This window comes from Electrona antarctica, assembly GCF_951216825.1.
Source record: "Electrona antarctica genome assembly, contig: scaffold_369, whole genome shotgun sequence".
NCBI lineage: Eukaryota > Metazoa > Chordata > Actinopteri > Myctophiformes > Myctophidae > Electrona > Electrona antarctica.
Window position 1 is genome coordinate 15192 of NW_027637054.1, and position 19231 is coordinate 34422.

The following is a 19231-nucleotide window of genomic DNA, read 5'->3' on the forward strand; positions in this document are numbered from 1 at the left end:
GAGCCACAGTGGTAGTTCTCCCAGTTGGATTCATTAGTAGAGCCACAGTGGTAGTTCTCCCAGTTGGATTCATTAAAGCAGAGCCACAGTGGTAGTTCTCCCAGTTGGATTCATTAGTAGAGCCACAGTGGTAGTTCTCCCAGTTGGATTCATTAGTAGAGCCACAGTGGTAGTTCTCCCAGTTGGATTCATTAGTAGAGCCACAGTGGTAGTTCTCCCAGTTGGATTCATTAGCAGAGTAGTTCTCCCAGTTGGATTCATTAGCAGAGCCACAGTGGTAGTTCTCCCAGTTGGATTCATTAGCAGAGCCACAGTGGTAGTTCTCCCAGTTGGATTCATTAGCAGAGCCACATTGGTAGTTCTCCCAGTTGGATTCATTAGTAGAGCCACAGTGGTAGTTCTCCCAGTTGGATTCATTAGTAGAGCCACAGTGGTAGTTCTCCCAGTTGGATTCATTAGTAGAGCCACAGTGGTAGTTCTCCCAGTTGGATTCATTAGTAGAGCCACAGTGGTAGTTCTCCCAGTTGGATTCATTAGTAGAGCCACAGTGGTAGTTCTCCCAGTTGGATTCATTAGTAGAGCCACAGTGGTAGTTCTCCCAGTTGGATTCATTAGTAGAGCCACAGTGGTAGTTCTCCCAGTTGGATTCATTAGTAGAGCCACAGTGGTAGTTCTCCCAGTTGGATTCATTAGTAGAGCCACAGTGGTAGTTCTCCCAGTTGGATTCATTAGTAGAGCCACAGTGGTAGTTCTCCCAGTTGGATTCATTAGTCCATAAAGCAGAGCCACAGTGGTAGTTCTCCCAGTTGGATTCATTAGCAGAGCCACAGAGGTAGTTCTCCCAGTTGGATTCATTAGTAGAGCCACAGTGGTAGTTCTCCCAGTTGGATTCATTAGCAGAGCCACAGTGGTAGTTCTCCCAGTTGGATTCATTAGTAGAGCCACAGTGGTAGTTCTCCCAGTTGGATTCATTAGCAGAGCCACAGTGGTAGTTCTCCCAGTTGGATTCATTAGCAGAGCCACAGTGGTAGTTCTCCCAGTTGGATTCATTAGCAGAGCCACAGTGGTAGTTCTCCCAGTTGGATTCATTAGCAGAGCCACAGTGGTAGTTCTCCCAGTTGGATTCATTAGTAGAGCCACAGTGGTAGTTCTCCCAGTTGGATTCATTAGTAGAGCCACAGTGGTAGTTCTCCCAGTTGGATTCATTAGTAGAGCCACAGTGGTAGTTCTCCCAGTTGGATTCATTAGTAGAGCCACAGTGGTAGTTCTCCCAGTTGGATTCATTAGCAGAGCCACAGTGGTAGTTCTCCCAGTTGGATTCATTAGTAGAGCCACAGTGGTAGTTCTCCCAGTTGGATTCATTAGTAGAGCCACAGTGGTAGTTCTCCCAGTTGGATTCATTAGCAGAGCCACAGTGGTAGTTCTCCCAGTTGGATTCATTAGCAGAGCCACAGTGGTAGTTCTCCCAGTTGGATTCATTAGTAGAGCCACAGTGGTAGTTCTCCCAGTTGGATTCATTAGCAGAGCCACAGTGGTAGTTCTCCCAGTTGGATTCATTAGCAGAGCCACAGTGGTAGTTCTCCCAGTTGGATTCATTAGTAGAGCCACAGTGGTAGTTCTCCCAGTTGGATTCATTAGTCTGCCTAAAATATTGTCTATATACATACATTCATGATTCCACTTGCTGACCGGCTGTTAGTATTGAGCAATGTATTTGTATATGGGTTTATATGTGACCCTACCATTAATTAACATCCTATGTAAGGCAAAAATGTCAAAAGTGTGAAAATTGCTTTATGTGACGTCAGGGCCGGATTAAAGCACCACTTCACCACTTTTCAACCTATCTTCATAAAGCAACCCGTCCACCAGTGACATCATCAAAGGGGAATCCAAGCTAATAGAAACTGCAGGCTTTCTAGTCCTGAAAAGTCGCAATGCGAAAATGGAAGCCATCGTTCTCACGATAATACAAATCTAAACATTTTTGTAAAAAGATCTTGTTTAAAAAAAAATCTGCCTAACGATGATGTCACTGGTGGACGGGTTGCTGAACTGCCCACAGCCCTCCTATAAGACACAGACTGAGTAGAAAAGAATTGTGCCATTTTATCATGATTATTAGTGAGGACCTTTATTATATGAACATATGTTGAAAAGTGGTGAAGTGGTCCTTTAACACCTCTGAGGGCCCCTGGGCACTGAAGCTCGAAGGGCCCCCTTCACGCGCGCGCAACATTTTTGCTGTTTTGGAGCCGTTTTGGGGCAGTTTTATGCCGTTATATTGGTCGCCTACCCCCCCCCCCCCCCAGAGTGACAGCCAATCTAGCGCATTGTTGCTGCTTTACACACAATTGCACTTTTCAGCTGCCCTTCTCACCAACAATAAAACACTAATCTTTTTAGACACCATTTATTTAGCAGGGGAAAAAAAGCGGGGGAAAAAAAATCCTTTTTTTTGAGGGGCACCAGGGGCCCCTGGGCACCAAGGGCCCCTGGGCACCAAGGGCCCCTGGGCACGTAGAGACACTTATCTTTAATTATATTATGGGGATAGTTTATATTGAGTAATGTGTATATTGAGAAATGTAATGCCTCGGGACATGGTGTATTGAACTGGTGTAATTGTGGATTAAATTAAACCCATTTCGGGGCGGGAACCCCTTTTGGTGTTAGCTATTGAGAAATAGCAGATCTACAAGCTACGAGCTTGTAGGTCTGCTATTTTTGAAAAATCGAAGAACGACTGACATAGAAACATAGCTTTTTCAGAAAACTGTCAGGATTTAGAAGACATTTTTAGAATCTGATCTCAGGTCAAAATGGGTTAAGATTTGGTATGGTCCAGTGGGAGGGGCTTAGCCTATAAGTAGGGAGACCAGTAGATTTGGTATGGTCCAGTGGGAGGGGCTTAGCCTATAAGTAGGGAGACCTGCCACTGCGTGGTAGATCAGTCCAGGTAGGACTGTGGAGGTTTGAGACCCAGAGGCCAATCTTTCCGGTTCTGTTGTAAATACTTTTGTTTCTTTTTGATCCCTGGAATTTTGCGTGTTAAAAAAGGTGAATAAAACACTTGCATTTTTCTGATAAAGACTCCTCCGACAGACTATTTTGAGTAATTTGAACATTTGTTTTGAGGTTTTGAGTCTTGAATCAAGGGCCTTTAGTGCACACACTACCCTCAGTCAACGACGGACGGAGTGACAAAACGGCCACAAGCTGTCGTCACAAATAATGTGATGAGGTCAGCACATTTCGGGCACATTTGGGGCAAGTGGTTAATTTTTATTTTATTTTTGTACAAAACTAATGCTGGGAATGGATTTAGAATCATGAAAACCCCCTAGTTTCCACATGCTAGGCCTACATAAAGCATAATGAAAATGTTTTAAATATTGCCTTCATAAGGATGTTATTGTTATGGTCACATTAGCCGGTCAGCAAGTGGATTCATACATGTATTGTATATAGACAATATTTTAGGCCAATACAAAAAAAACCGATATACTAAATGTCCCTCTCCATACAGACTGATATACTAAATGTCCCTCTCCATACAGACTGATATACTAAATGTCCCTCTCCATACAGGCTGATATACTAAATGTCCCTCTCCATACAGACTGATGTACTAAATGTCCCTCTCCATACAGACTGATGTACTAAATGTCCCTCTCCATACAGACTGATGTACTAAATGTCCCTCTCCATACAGACTGATGTACTAAATGTCCCTCTCCATACAGACTGATGTACTAAATGTCCCTCTCCATACAGACTGATATACTAAATGTCCCTCTCCATACAGACTGATATACTAAATGTCCCTCTCCCTACAGGCTGATATACTAAATGTCCCTCTCCATACAGACTGATATACTAAATGTCCCTCTCCTTACTGACTGATGTACTAAATGTCCCTCTCCTTACAGGCTGATATACTAAATGTCCCTCTCCTTACTGACTGATGTACTAAATGTCCCTCTCCATACAGACTGATGTACTAAATGTCCCTCTCCATACAGACTGATGTACTAAATGTCCCTCTCCATACAGACTGATTAATATCGTGTCCTGGTTTGGGAATCTCTCAGTTAGAGATAAAAACAAGCTCACCCAGGTAGTCAACCAGGCAAGTAAGATCATTGGAGATAAACAATAAGCAACTTCAGGACATATACAACCGCTCCATAACCAAAAAAGCAATTCAGATTTACAATGATTCTACCCACCCTCTTCGCTCTGAATTTGACTTGTTGCCATCAGGCAGGAGGCTTAGGGAAAAATTAGCAAAAAAGAAGGGTTACAAAACTTTGTTTGTGCTAATACTGCTGTGGACATTTGAAATAAGAAAATGTTTAAATAGTCTAATCGCCACTGCTCATGATCACTGTTGTTATGTTAATGTGAATGCATTTTTATATAGTATCTTAATGCACCTGTGTATTTTTTGTAATGTTTTATTGTTGTAACTGACTGCCGGTGTGCCAAAGACAAATTTCCATTTCATGTAAATGTAATGGACAATAAAGTTTTCTTTATCTTTATCTTTATCTTTATCTTTATCTCCATACAGGCTGATGTACTAAATGTCCCTCTCCATACAGGCTGATATACTAAATGTCCCTCTCCATACAGGCTGATATACTAAATGTCCCTCTCCATACAGACTGATGTACTAAATGTCCCTCTCCATACAGGCTGATATACTAAATGTCCCTCTCCATACAGGCTGATATACTAAATGTCCCTCTCCTTACAGGCTGATGTACTAAATGTCCCTCTCCTTACAGGCTGATGTACTAAATGTCCATCTCCATACAGGCTGATATACTAAATGTCCCTCTCCATACAGGCTGATGTACTAAATGTCCCTCTCCATACAGACTGATATACTAAATGTCCCTCTCCTTACAGGCTGATATACTAAATGTCCCTCTCCTTACAGGCTGATGTACTAAATGTCCCTCTCCATACAGACTGATATACTAAATGTCCCTCTCCATACAGACTGATATACTAAATGTCCCTCTCCATACAGACTGATATACTAAATGTCCCTCTCCTTACAGGCTGATATACTAAATGTCCCTCTCCATACAGGCTGATATACTAAATGTCCCTCTCCATACAGACTGATATACTAAATGTCCCTCTCCATACAGGCTGATATACTAAATGTCCCTCTCCATACAGGCTGATATACTAAATGTCCCTCTCCTTACAGACTGATATACTAAATGTCCCTCTCCATACAGGCTGATATACTAAATGTCCCTCTCCTTACAGGCTGATGTACTAAATGTCCCTCTCCATACAGACTGATATACTAAATGTCCCTCTCCATACAGACTGATATACTAAATGTCCCTCTCCATACAGACTGATATACTAAATGTCCCTCTCCATACAGACTGATGTACTAAATGTCCCTCTCCATACAGACTGATATACTAAATGTCCCTCTCCATACAGACTGATATACTAAATGTCCCTCTCCATACAGGCTGATATACTAAATGTCCCTCTCCTTACAGGCTGATATACTAAATGTCCCTCTCCTTACAGGCTGATGTACTAAATGTCCCTCTCCATACAGGCTGATATACTAAATGTCCCTCTCCATACAGGCTGATATACTAAATGTCCCTCTCCATACAGACTGATATACTAAATGTCCCTCTCCATACAGGCTGATATACTAAATGTCCCTCTCCATACAGGCTGATATACTAAATGTCCCTCTCCTTACAGACTGATATACTAAATGTCCCTCTCCATACAGGCTGATATACTAAATGTCCCTCTCCATACAGACTGATATACTAAATGTCCCTCTCCATACAGGCTGATATACTAAATGTCCCTCTCCATACAGGCTGATATACTAAATGTCCCTCTCCTTACAGACTGATATACTAAATGTCCCTCTCCATACAGACTGATATACTAAATGTCCCTCTCCATACAGACTGATATACTAAATGTCCCTCTCCATACAGACTGATATACTAAATGTCCCTCTCCATACAGACTGATATACTAAATGTCCCTCTCCATACAGACTGATATACTAAATGTCCCTCTCCATACAGACTGATATACTAAATGTCCCTCTCCATACAGACTGATATACTAAATGTCCCTCTCCATACAGACTGATATACTAAATGTCCCTCTCCATACAGACTGATGTACTAAATGTCCCTCTCCATACATGGCTGCCGGACTAATTATCTAACAGAACTAGCATGTGGCTCTGCCAAGAACTAGCAAGCTCGAGCTTGTAGATCTGCTATTTTTCAACAGCTAAAGCATAACATAATGCTTTAAACAAACACCAAAAGGGGTTCCCGCCCAGAATGAGTTAAAACTGTAGTGGCAAAAATGCATATAAACACTATGGTATTGATTCATTGAATGTAGCCTACTAGTAGATGATACTTAACACTCTAATTACCACCTGTTCTTCACTGACCAACTCATTAGAGACTGCTGACTCATGTAAACCTATTTCAAACTGTGTGAGTTAACTATAGAATAGAGTCCATTTAAGGCATGACCATTTTTGTTACTCCTGAAACTCTGTACACTGCTGAAAGTATAAAATATGTGTGGGAGATGTGTGTGGGGAGTGCTTGGGGAAGCTCTGGAGGGAGACACTAGTCTCTCTCTGGTGTGATGACATATACAATAAAAGAATGGAGTTCGAATCCTGATGGTTGAGTCCTGCTTCTTCCTGATGATGTTTACTTACTAATAGTAATATCAAAAGCTGCCATTACAATTTTGGCGTCACGAACAGGATCATTATTTCATCTTCACCATAGATGGATACTTGATCAAAAAGAATCTTAAGATGGGAGCGAAACAAAGCAGAAAGAAATTGAAGCGAGAACTCAATGACCAACAGGAGAAAGAAGTGACATTACTGCGAGAACTCAAGGACCAACAGAAACAAATGACGCTATTGCGAGAACAACTTGTGGAGCGACAAATCAATGACCTGCAAGAACAACTTGACAGAAATATGCAACAACAACTCAACAACCAACAGAAAGAAGTGATGCTATTGCGAGAGCAACTTGACAGATTTGTGGTGAAATTAGCAGATCTACAAGCCAACACTACGCCTGATGACTACAACAATATGAGGCAGAAGGAGCCAAACCACAGCGGAGACACACAACTGACTGTTACTACACCCAAGGAACAGCCCGCAGACAACAGCAACAACCATGAACAACCTGAACCCCTCAAAAACAATCAAGGACAGGGGGGAGCAGTTGTCACAGCGACACTTTGTCCAAGGAAGCTATTTCCATTCATTCCATATCCAGAACCTCATCCTCATCGGGGGACTGGGGCACAGCACTCAGAAATAGACACATATTCTTCAACAGTACATGTGCAGCGACGCTGGGCACCTGATGAACTGAAAGACATCATGAAGGACCTTCCAGACCACAAAGTCAACGTGGAGCGCTGGTGTGGAGCTGTGTTAGACTTGATTGAGATGTATGAGCCATCGGCAAGAATGCTCGAATCTGTATTTCGCAAAGTCTTTGGATTAAAGTGGCTACATCTCAGGGAACATTTTGATGTGAATGGAGCACAAAATCACATTGTCACTGGACAGCTGCTGAATCACGGTGGTCTTTTTGACAGCATCAAAGCAGCATTTCCAGTACCCACTGATTGGAAAAAAATTCACAGCACTAAGCAATGGCCTGATGAAACCTGTGACACCTACAGGAATAGACTGGAGAACTGTTTTCAGAAGCACTGTGGTGTGCCACTAGACAACCCCGCTTTCAATGACTTGTTAAAAGCGTCCTTGATCAATGGCTTGCTCCCTGCTATCTACAAGTGTGTTATGACTTCTTGTATTGGCTGGGAAACCCGACCTTTGACCGAGGTGTGGGGTCACGCATTGCATGCTGAGAGGAACGCACTCTCACAGGACTTCATGAAAAAGAAGAAATTGGAGACAGCACAGCTGATGTTCTATGAGAACCTGCACCAGCCACAGGGAGAACAGCGACAACAAAATCATCAGTCACATAGGAGTATCAGGAGCCGTAAATGGAAACAAAGACAAAGAGGAAACAGTGACCCATATGACAGAGCAGACCAGTATGGGACAGGGCCTGTTCCATGCAACTATGAGCCAGGGGGCAATGCAGCGGCCTACGATCCACAACGGGGTGGACCACATCCACTGCATGGCCCCACAGCAGGCTCCATGGCAATATGGACCAGGTGACAGTGTTAATACAACATGCACCAATCCATGACATGCAGAGTGGGATCCATGAAGGTTCATGTCCTTATGTCCTAAACGGTTTGATTTTCTTTATACGTTCTATTCATTGTCATTTAAAAAGAAATATATAGGTTAATAGTGATCATATGAGTATTTTAGATAACTTCCTTAAATATCACAGTGAAATCCAATCAAAAAATTATATTCTAATTAATAATACAAATGTTTTTTAATTGTTAGTTAAAATAGGCCTAAATTAGGAGAATAACGTCAGAAAATGTGAGTAAGTTGTTATTGGAACCTGTATATCCACACACATGCACTAAATAGATAAACAAATTGACTCATCTGTCTGGGGTGGCAGGGTTCACAGAGGTCGCCTGTGTGTGCTTGTGTGTGTGGGTGAGACAGACCAAAATACTGAACATTACCAAATACCAAAACATTTATGATGGCTTTTCCACAAGGTTGGATGTCCAATATTACTTTGTCTCCTGTCCATTATTCTGCTATTACTAGGTATAGATGTTAAGTAAGTCTCGGTTCTAAACACACCACGTGAGGAAAAAATGCCATGTGGCAAGTACTTATTTTTATTTCCATGTAACGAAATGCGAAAGCAAATTCCACGTGATGATATATACAAAATAAAGTTAAAGTAACCCGTAGGCTTTAGGTTATCGAGTAATATATTGCAGAAAATGTTGAACTGATGGAGATAGTATTAATAGGGATTAAACCTCACCTTGAGTATACTGTACATGTTTTAGCTCTTAGTTTGTGTGCAGCTTTCTAAATGGGTTTGATGATGGTTTCTGCAGGGCTATTCATCTAACCATTATTCTGTGAAAGTTACTCACAAACTAAGGGGGGGAGAAGGGGATATTTATTGGGAATATTAGATTCTTATTTTATTAAGTCAATATTGGAATCCACTTCCACACAAATATTAATGTCCATACAGGTACAGGGATCAGCCTCTCTCCCCTCTCCTTTGCTCAGCTGGCAGGGGGAAGGGGGGTCAGAGGTGCAAGGGGTATTTGTGTGTGTCTGTGAGTGTCCTGGCCGGGCCTGTTTGTGAGAGAAAGAATGTTGGGGAACAAATTAAAAATAGTATAGGATTAGGAATTAGCCTAGGAACAGTTCACTGGTATTACAGAAGCTGTCCATTGGTAGTCTACTTTAATTTATTTTATCTGGGTGTGAAAACAAACAGCCAGAGTGATATTGGAACATTTATATATTTTAATACATTTTTATCATTCTAATTCTATTTAATTCTATTTCATTTTTATCATTCTAATTCTATTTAATTCTATTTCATTTTTATCATTCTAATTCTATTTAATTCTATTTCATTTTTATCATTCTAATTCTATTTAATTCTATTTCATTTTTATCATTCTAATTCTATTTAATTCTATTTCATTTTTATCATTCTAATTCAATTTAATTCTATTTCATTTTAATCATTCTAATTCTATTTAATTCTATTTCATTTTAATCATCCTAATTCTATTTAATTATTTAATTCTATTTCATTTTAATCATTCTAATTCTATTTAATTCTATTTCATTTTAATCATTCTAATTCTATTTCATTCTATTTCATTTTAATCATTCTAATTCTATTTAATTCTATTTCATTTTAATCATTCTAATTCTATTTAATTCTATTTCATTTTTGAGTGTAATTCATTTTTATCATTTTTATCATTCTAATTCAATTTAATTCTATTTCATTTTAATCATTCTAATTCAATTTAATTCTATTTCATTTTAATCATTCTAATTCTATTTAATTCTATTTCATTTTAATCATTCTAATTATATTTAATTCTATTTCATTTTAATCATTCTAATTATATTTAATTCTATTTCATTTTAATCATTCTAATTATATTTAATTCTATTTCATTTTTGAGTGTAATTCATTTTTATCATTTTTATCATTCTAATTATGTTTAATTCTATTTACAGTTTTTAATGTTTTATGTTTTATTTGCTGTGAGGAATTCTCAAATCAGGACTTTTATGTCAAGACCAGTATGAGTCTAAAACAGTCACAGGGCCAAGATAGTTCCATTGAAAAAAACAAACAAACAAAAACGTAGTCTTATATTCAGAGTTCAGACCAATAAGGTCATTGTTTAACAAAAAGCATAGCATTATCAAAAATATGCCAAAATGTCCAGTGAGTTTTAGATATGTTGGAGGTGAAATTATACTGTCAATGGTGTCTTTTTAACCAAATCATTATTGTTGACTACACCGTGTGGGACTGGGTGACTGATAGCATATGCGCAATGCTATTTGTCACTGTCATCACACATGTACCTAACAATATAGTTGAATGTTTGTTCATGATTGTATCCCAGTGAATTATGATTCTAATGTTATATGTATTTTCTGGTGTACATGTAACTGAGGTTTTCAGTTACAACGAGAAATAGGATGGAATGTAGTGGCAAAAATGCATATAAACACTATGGTATTGATTCATTGAATGTAGCCTACTAGTAGATGATACTTAACACTCTAATTACCACCTGTTCTTCACTGACCAACTCATTAGAGACTGCTGACTCATGTAAACCTATTTCAAACTGTGTGAGTTAACTATAGAATAGAGTCCATTTAAGGCATGACCATTTTTGTTACTCCTGAAACTCTGTACACTGCTGAAAGTATAAAATATGTGTGGGACATGTGTGTGAGGAGTGCTGGGGGAAGCTCTGGAGGGAGACACTAGTCTCTCTCTGGTGTGATGACATAGACAATAAAAGAATGGAGTTCGAATCCTGATGGTTGAGTCCTGCTTCTTCCTGATGATGTTTACTTACTAATAGTAATATCAAAAGCTGCCATTACAAAACAAAAGAAGCATTTTGGTTCATCGTGTTCATTTAAGCAATATTACAATATTGACTTTGTCTCGTTCCTGACCGCATCACTGTCGTGGCAATAATCACGTTAAACCACACCCTCAAGCGTAATATTGCAATTATACAACAGTTACCCTTAAAACTAAGAAAATCGCTGAAAAAATATATGTTTTTAATGACAGATGTAGTCACTACGACCACAAATGTCCCAAGAAACTAGCTAGCCTAGCCACCCAGTTTGCTGCGCTCTGGGAAAACAGAGCATCTGAATTATTTCTTTTGATTTGGTGTGGAGTGGTGCTCGTTTGAACCACGGCTAGAAGGCTGCCTGTTTCAACCAATCAGATTGCTTCCTCGATTGCTTCCCTATAATGTTCATTATTATGATGGATTTATTGTACACCTCCCCCTCCCCCTCCTCCCCCTCCTCAGCTCTGTTTGAGCCAGGGGACCTGCTCTTCGACCTGGACCGAAACCCCCTCATGGACCCTTCCATCCAGGAGATGACGGAGAAGGCCATCCGCATCCTGCGCAAAAACCCCCGTGGCTTCTTCCTGCTGGTGGAGGGTACGTTACAGTAGCAGCTTCTTCTTCCTGCTGGTGGAGGGTACGTTACAGTAGCAGCTTCTTCTTCCTGCTGGTGGAGGGTACGTTACAGTAGCAGCTTCTTCTTCCTGCTGGTGGAGGGTACGTTACGGTAGCAGCTTATTCTTCCTGCTGGTGGAGGGTACGTTACAGTAGCAGCTTCTTCTTCCTGCTGGTGGAGGGTACGTTACAGTAGCAGCTTCTTCTTCCTGCTGGTGGAGGGTACGTTACAGTAGCAGCTTCTTCTTCCTGCTGGTGGAGGGTACGTTACGGTAGCAGCTCCTTCTTCCTGCTGGTGGAGGGTACGTTACGGTAGCAGCTTCTTCTTCCTGCTGGTGGAGAGTACGTTACGGTAGCAGCTCCTTCTTCCTGCTGGTGGAGGGTACGTTACAGTAGCAGCTTCTTCTACCTGCTGGTGGAGGGTACGTTACAGTAGCAGCTTCTTCTTCCTGCTGGTGGAGGGTACGTTACAGTAGCAGCTTCTTCTTCCTGCTGGTGGAGGGTACGTTACAGTAGCAGCTTCTTCTTCCTGCTGGTGGAGGGTACGTTACAGTAGCAGCTTCTTCTTCCTGCTGGTGGAGGGTACGTTACAGTAGCAGCTTCTTCTTCCTGCTGGTGGAGGGTACGTTACAGTAGCAGCTTCTTCTTCTTGCTGGTGGAGGGTACGTTACGGTAGCAGCTTCTTCTTCCTGCTGGTGGAGGGTACGTTACAGTAGCAGCTTCTTCTTCCTGCTGGTGGAGGGTACGTTACAGTAGCAGCTTCTTCTTCCTGCTGGTGGAGGGTACGTTACAGTAGCAGCTTCTTCTTCCTGCTGGTGGAGGGTACGTTACAGTAGCAGCTTCTTCTTCCTGCTGGTGGAGGGTACGTTACGGTAGCAGCTTATTCTTCCTGCTGGTGGAGGGTACGTTACAGTAGCAGCTTCTTCTTCCTGCTGGTGGAGGGTACGTTACAGTAGCAGCTTCTTCTTCCTGCTGGTGGAGGGTACGTTACAGTAGCAGCTTCTTCTTCCTGCTGGTGGAGGGTACGTTACAGTAGCAGCTTCTTCTTCCTGCTGGTGGAGGGTACGTTACAGTAGCAGCTTCTTCTTCCTGCTGGTGGAGGGTACGTTACAGTAGCAGCTTCTTCTTCCTGCTGGTGGAGGGTACGTTACGGTAGCAGCTTATTCTTCCTGCTGGTGGAGGGTACGTTACAGTAGCAGCTTCTTCTTCCTGCTGGTGGAGGGTACGTTACAGTAGCAGCTTCTTCTTCCTGCTGGTGGAGGGTACGTTACAGTAGCAGCTTCTTCTTCCTGCTGGTGGAGGGTACGTTACGGTAGCAGCTCCTTCTTCCTGCTGGTGGAGGGTACGTTACGGTAGCAGCTTCTTCTTCCTGCTGGTGGAGAGTACGTTACGGTAGCAGCTCCTTCTTCCTGCTGGTGGAGGGTACGTTACAGTAGCAGCTTCTTCTACCTGCTGGTGGAGGGTACGTTACAGTAGCAGCTTCTTCTTCCTGCTGGTGGAGGGTACGTTACAGTAGCAGCTTCTTCTTCCTGCTGGTGGAGGGTACGTTACAGTAGCAGCTTCTTCTTCCTGCTGGTGGAGGGTACGTTACAGTAGCAGCTTCTTCTTCCTGCTGGTGGAGGGTACGTTACAGTAGCAGCTTCTTCTTCCTGCTGGTGGAGGGTACGTTACAGTAGCAGCTTCTTCTTCTTGCTGGTGGAGGGTACGTTACGGTAGCAGCTTCTTCTTCCTGCTGGTGGAGGGTACGTTACGGTAGCAGCTTCTTCTTCCTGCTGGTGGAGGGTACGTTACAGTAGCAGCTTCTTCTTCCTGCTGGTGGAGGGTACGTTACAGTAGCAGCTTATTCTTCCTGCTGGTGGAGGGTACGTTACAGTAGCAGCTTCTTCTTCCTGCTGGTGGAGGGTACGTTACAGTAGCAGCTTCTTCTTCCTGCTGGTGGAGGGTACGTTACAGTAGCAGCTTCTTCTTCCTGCTGGTGGAGGGTACGTTACAGTAGCAGCTTCTTCTTCCTGCTGGTGGAGGGTACGTTACAGTAGCAGCTTCTTCTTCCTGCTGGTGGAGGGTACGTTACGGTAGCAGCTTCTTCTTCCTGCTGGTGGAGGGTACGTTACGGTAGCAGCTTCTTCTTCCTGCTGGTGGAGGGTACGTTACAGTAGCAGCTTCTTCTTCCTGCTGGTGGAGGGTACGTTACAGTAGCAGCTTCTTCTTCCTGCTGGTGGAGGGTACGTTACAGTAGCAGCTTATTCTTCCTGCTGGTGGAGGGTACGTTACAGTAGCAGCTTATTCTTCCTGCTGGTGGAGGGTACGTTACAGTAGCAGCTTCTTCTTCCTGCTGGTGGAGGGTACGTTACAGTAGCAGCTTCTTCTTCCTGCTGGTGGAGGGTACGTTACAGTAGCAGCTTCTTCTTCCTGCTGGTGGAGGGTACGTTACAGTAGCAGCTTCTTCTTCCTGCTGGTGGAGGGTACGTTACGGAAGCAGCTTCTTCTTCCTGCTGGTGGAGGGTACGTTACGGAAGCAGCTCCTTCTTCCTGCTGGTGGAGGGTACGTTACGGTAGCAGCTTCTTCTTCCTGCTGGTGGAGGTTACGTTACGGTAGCAGCTTCTTCTTCCTGCTGGTGGAGGGTACATTACGGTAGCAGCTTCTTCTTCCTGCTGGTGCAGGGTACGTTACAGTAGCAGCTTCTTCTTCCTGCTGGTGGAGGGTACGTTACAGTAGCAGCTTCTTCTTCCTGCTGGTAGAGGGTACGTTACGGTAGCAGCTTCTTCTTCCTGCTGGTGGAGGGTACGTTACAGTAGCAGCTTCTTCTTCCTGCTGGTGGAGGGTACGTTACGGTAGCAGCTTCTTCTTCCTGCTGGTGGAGGGTACGTTACAGTAGCAGCTTCTTCTTCCTGCTGGTGGAGGGTACGTTACAGTAGCAGCTTCTTCTTCCTGCTGGTGGAGGGTACGTTACGGTAGCAGCTTCTTCTTCCTGCTGGTGGAGGGTACGTTACAGTAGCAGCTTCTTCTTCCTGCTGGTGGAGGGTACGTTACGGTAGCAGCTTCTTCTTCCTGCTGGTGGAGGGTACGTTACAGTAGCAGCTTCTTCTTCCTGCTGGTGGAGGGTACGTTACAGTAGCAGCTTCTTCTTCCTGCTGGTGGAGGGTACGTTACAGTAGCAGCTTCTTCTTCCTGCTGGTGGAGGGTACGTTACGGTAGCAGCTTCTTCTTCCTGCTGGTGGAGGGTACGTTACAGTAGCAGTGTTGTTTTTGGCAGCAAATTTAGATTTTAGTTTTTAGTCATATTCTATTGCAGGGGTGGGCAACTTTGACGATGGAGAGGGCCACTATATTTCCATGCTCACTCCAGAGGGCCACATATATGCATATTACTGTCGTTGCAAAAATAGCTGATCTACAAGCTCAAAACACGTCGCAACGATGCGTTTTGAGCTTGTAGATCAGCAATTTTTGCTATATTTCAATTGAAAACCTGAATAATTTTGAAATGGAATCCTGAAAAGTAACCATTTTTTATTGAATTTCAAATGCATTTAGTTATGTTATGTGTGTGTTTCAGCGTGGTGTGTCTGACGACGTATCAGTGTGTGTGTGGTGTGATTAGCAGTGTGGTGTGTCTGGCTGACGTGTGTGTGTGTGTGTGTGTGTGTGTGTGTGTGTGTGTGTGTGTGTGTGTGTGTGTGTGTGTGTGTGTGTGTGTGTGTGTGTGTGTGTGTGTGTGTGTGTGTGTGTGTGTGTGTGTGTGTGTGTGTGTGTGTGTGTGTGTGTGTGTTAGTAGCGTGGTGTGTCTGGCTGACGTATCAGTGTGTGTGTGTTTAACAGCGTGGTGTGTCTGGCTGACGTATCAGTGTGTGTGTGTTTAGCAGCATGGTGTGTCTGGCTGACGTATCAGTGTGTGTGTGTTTAGTAGCGTGGTGTGTCTGGCTGACGTATCAGTGTGTGTGTGTTTAGTAGCGTGGTGTGTCTGGCTGACGTATCAGTGTGTGTGTGTTTAGCAGCGTGGTGTGTCTGGCTGACGTATCAGTGTGTGTGTGTGTGTTTAGTAGCGTGGTGTGTCTGGCTGACGTATCAGTGTGTGTGTGTTTAGTAGCGTGGTGTGTCTGGCTGACGTATCAGTGTGTGTGTGTGTGTGTTTAGTAGCGTGGTGCGTCTGGCTGACGTATCAGTGTGTGTGTGTGTTTAGTAGCGTGGTGCGTCTGGCTGACGTATCAGTGTGTGTGTGTTTAGTAGCGTGGTGTGTCTGGCTGACGTATCAGTGTGTGTGTGTGTGTTTAGTAGCGTGGTGTGTCTGGCTGACGTATCAGTGTGTGTGTGTGTTTAGTAGCGTGGTGTGTCTGGCTGACGTATCAGTGTGTGTGTGTTTACTAGCGTGGTGCGTCTGGCTGACGTATCAGTGTGTGCGTTTAGTAGCGTGGTGTGTCTGGCTGACGTATCAGTGTGTGTGTGTTTAGTAGCGTGGTGTGTCTGGCTGACGTATCAGTGTGTGTGTGTTTAGTAGCGTGGTGTGTCTGGCTGACGTATCAGTGTGTGTGTTTAGTAGCGTGGTGTGTCTGGCTGACGTATCAGTGTGTGTGTTTAGTAGCGTGGTGTGTCTGGCTGACGTATCAGTGTGTGTGTGTTTAGTAGCGTGGTGTGTCTGGCTGACGTATCAGTGTGTGTGTGTGTGTGTGTTTAGTAGCGTGGTGTGTCTGGCTGACGTATCAGTGTGTGTGTGTGTGTGTGTGTTTAGTAGCGTGGTGTGTCTGGCTGACGTATCAATGTGTGTGTGTTTAGCAGCGTGGTGTGTCTGGCTGACGTATCAGTGTGTGTGTGTTTAGTAGCGTGGTGTGTCTGGCTGACGTATCAGTGTGTGTGTGTTTAGTAGCGTGGTGTGTCTGGCTGACGTATCAGTGTGTGTGTTTAGTAGTGTGGTGTGTCTGGCTGACGTATCAGTGTGTGTGTTTAGTAGCGTGGTGTGTCTGGCTGACGTATCAGTGTGTGCGTTTAGTAGCGTGGTGTGTCTGGCTGACGTATCAGTGTGTGTGTTTAGTAGCGTGGTGTGTCTGGCTGACGTATCAGTGTGTGTGTTTAGTAGCGTGGTGTGTCTGGCTGACGTATCAGTGTGTGTGTTTAGTAGCGTGGTGTGTCTGGCTGACGTATCAGCGTTGCACCCGATCCCCTATAGCTCAGTGCTTCCCAATCTTTTTCATGTCAAGGACCCCCAAATTGACAGTAATTATCCCGCGGACCCCATTTGTAAACACATGCCAGGGACCCCCGTAAGAGAAGATTTTTACGGCTCCAGCAGTGCAACCTGTTTCATTTCAAGGACCCCCCAGTTTGACATACATTAGTCTACAACCCCCCCCTGTGTCCCTGCTCACCCCCCCCTGTGTCCCTGCTCACCCCCCCCCCTGTGTCCCTGCTCACCCCCCCTGTGTCCCTGCTCACCCCCCCCTGTGTCCCTGCTCACCCCCCCCCTGTGTCCCTGCTCACCCCCCCTGTGTCCCTGCTCACCCCCCCCTGTGTCCCTGCTCACCCCCCCTGTGTCCCTGCTCACCCCCCCCTGTGTCCCTGCTCACCCCCCCCTGTGTCCCTGCTCACCCCCCCCCTGTGTCCCTGCTCACCCCCCCCTGTGTCCCTGCTCACCCCCCCCTGTGTCCCTGCTCACCCCCCCCTGTGTCCCTGCTCACCCCCCCCTGTGTCCCTGCTCCAGGTGGTCTCATTGACCAGCTGTCTGTCTCCTGTCCTCCTGTCCTCCAGGCGGCCGTATCGACCAGGCTCACCACGACAACCGGGCCTCCATGGCGCTCCACGAGACCGTGGCCTTCGACAACGCCATCGCCAAGGGGCTGGAGTTGACCAATGAGGAGGAGACGCTCACCGTGGTCATGGCAGACCACTCCCACCCCTTCACCTTCCAAGGATATGCCTTCAGAGGAGGCAGCATTCTGGGTAACTATACCGTATGTACAGTACCAGGCCCACCGCCGCCAGGCCCGTGGTAACTATATAGGTACAGTACCAGGCCCACCGCCGCCAGGCCCGTGGTAACTATAGATGTTCAGTACCAGTCCCACCGCCGCCAGGCCCGTGGTAACTATATAGGTACAGTACCAGTCCCACCACCGCCAGGCCCGTGGTAACTATAGAGGTACAGTACCAGTCCCACCGCTACCAGGCCCGTGGTAACTATATAGGTACAGTACCAGTCCCACCGCCACCAGGCCCGTGGTAACTATAGAGGTACAGTACCAGTCCCACCGCTACCAGGCCCGTGGTAACTATATAGGTACAGTACCAGGCCCACCACCGCCAGGCCCGTGGTAACTATAGAGGTACAGTACCAGGCCCACCGCCGCCAGGCCCACGGTAACTATAGAGGTACAGTACCAGGCCCACCGCCGCCAGGCCCGTGGTAACTATAGAGGTACAGTACCAGTCCCACCGCCACCAGGCCCGTGGTAACTATAGAGGTACAGTACCAGTCCCACCGCTACCAGGCCCGTGGTAACTATATAGGTACAGTACCAGGCCCACCACCGCCAGGCCCGTGGTAACTATAGAGGTACAGTACCAGGCCCACCGCCGCCAGGCCCACGGTAACTATAGAGGTACAGTACCAGGCCCACCGCCACCAGGCCCGTGGTAACTATATAGGTACAGTACCAGGCCCACCACCGCCAGGCCCGTGGTAACTATAGAGGTACAGTACCAGGCCCACCACCGCCAGGCCCGTGGTAACTATAGAGGTACAGTACCAGGCCCACCACCGCCAGGCCCGTGGTAACTATAGAGGTACAGTACCAGTCCCACCGCCGCCAGGCCCGTGGTAACTATATAGGTACAGTACCAGGCCCACCACCGCCAGGCCCGTGGTAACTATAGAGGTACAGTACCAGGCCCACCACCGCCAGGCCCGTGGTAACTATAGAGGTACAGTACCAGGCCCACCACCGCCAGGCCCGTGGTAACTATAGAGGTACAGTACCAGGCCCACCACCGCCAGGCCCGTGGTAACTATAGAGGTACAGTACCAGGCCCACCGCCGCCAGGCCCGTGGTAACTATAGAGGTACAGTACCAGGCCCACCGCCGCCAGGCCCACGGTAACTATAGAGGTACAGTACCAGGCCCACCGCCGCCAGGCCCGTGGTAACTATAGAGGTACAGTACCAGGCCCACCGCCGCCAGGCCCGTGGTAACTATAGAGGTACAGTACCAGGCCCACCGCCGCCAGGCCCGTGGTAACTATAGAGGTACAGTACCAGGCCCACCGCCGCCAGGCCCGTGGTAACTATAGAGGTACAGTACCAGGCCCACCGCCGCCAGGCCCGTGGTAACTATAGAGGTACAGTACCAGGCCCACCGCCGCCAGGCCCGTGGTAACTATAGAGGTACAGTACCAGTCCCACCGCCACCAGGCCCGTGGTAACTATAGAGGTACAGTACCAGGCCCACCGCCGCCAGGCCCGTGGTAACTATAGAGGTACAGTACCAGGCCCACCGCCGCCAGGCC

The 19231-nt window shown here is 45.6% G+C and overlaps 1 protein-coding gene across 1 annotated transcript in view; it reads left to right on the forward strand.

Moving 5' to 3' along the window:
• Nucleotides 1-19231, forward strand: part of LOC306919208 (alkaline phosphatase, tissue-nonspecific isozyme-like) — a gene marked incomplete at both ends in the record, with an annotated part of 43027 nt that overhangs the window by 14556 nt on the left and 9240 nt on the right. Inside the window, 2 exons of the mRNA XM_079532029.1 lie at nt 11584-11718; nt 17477-17668. Coding sequence (XP_079388155.1) covers nt 11584-11718; nt 17477-17668 — 327 coding nt within the window. The remainder of the gene's footprint in view (nt 1-11583; nt 11719-17476; nt 17669-19231) is intronic.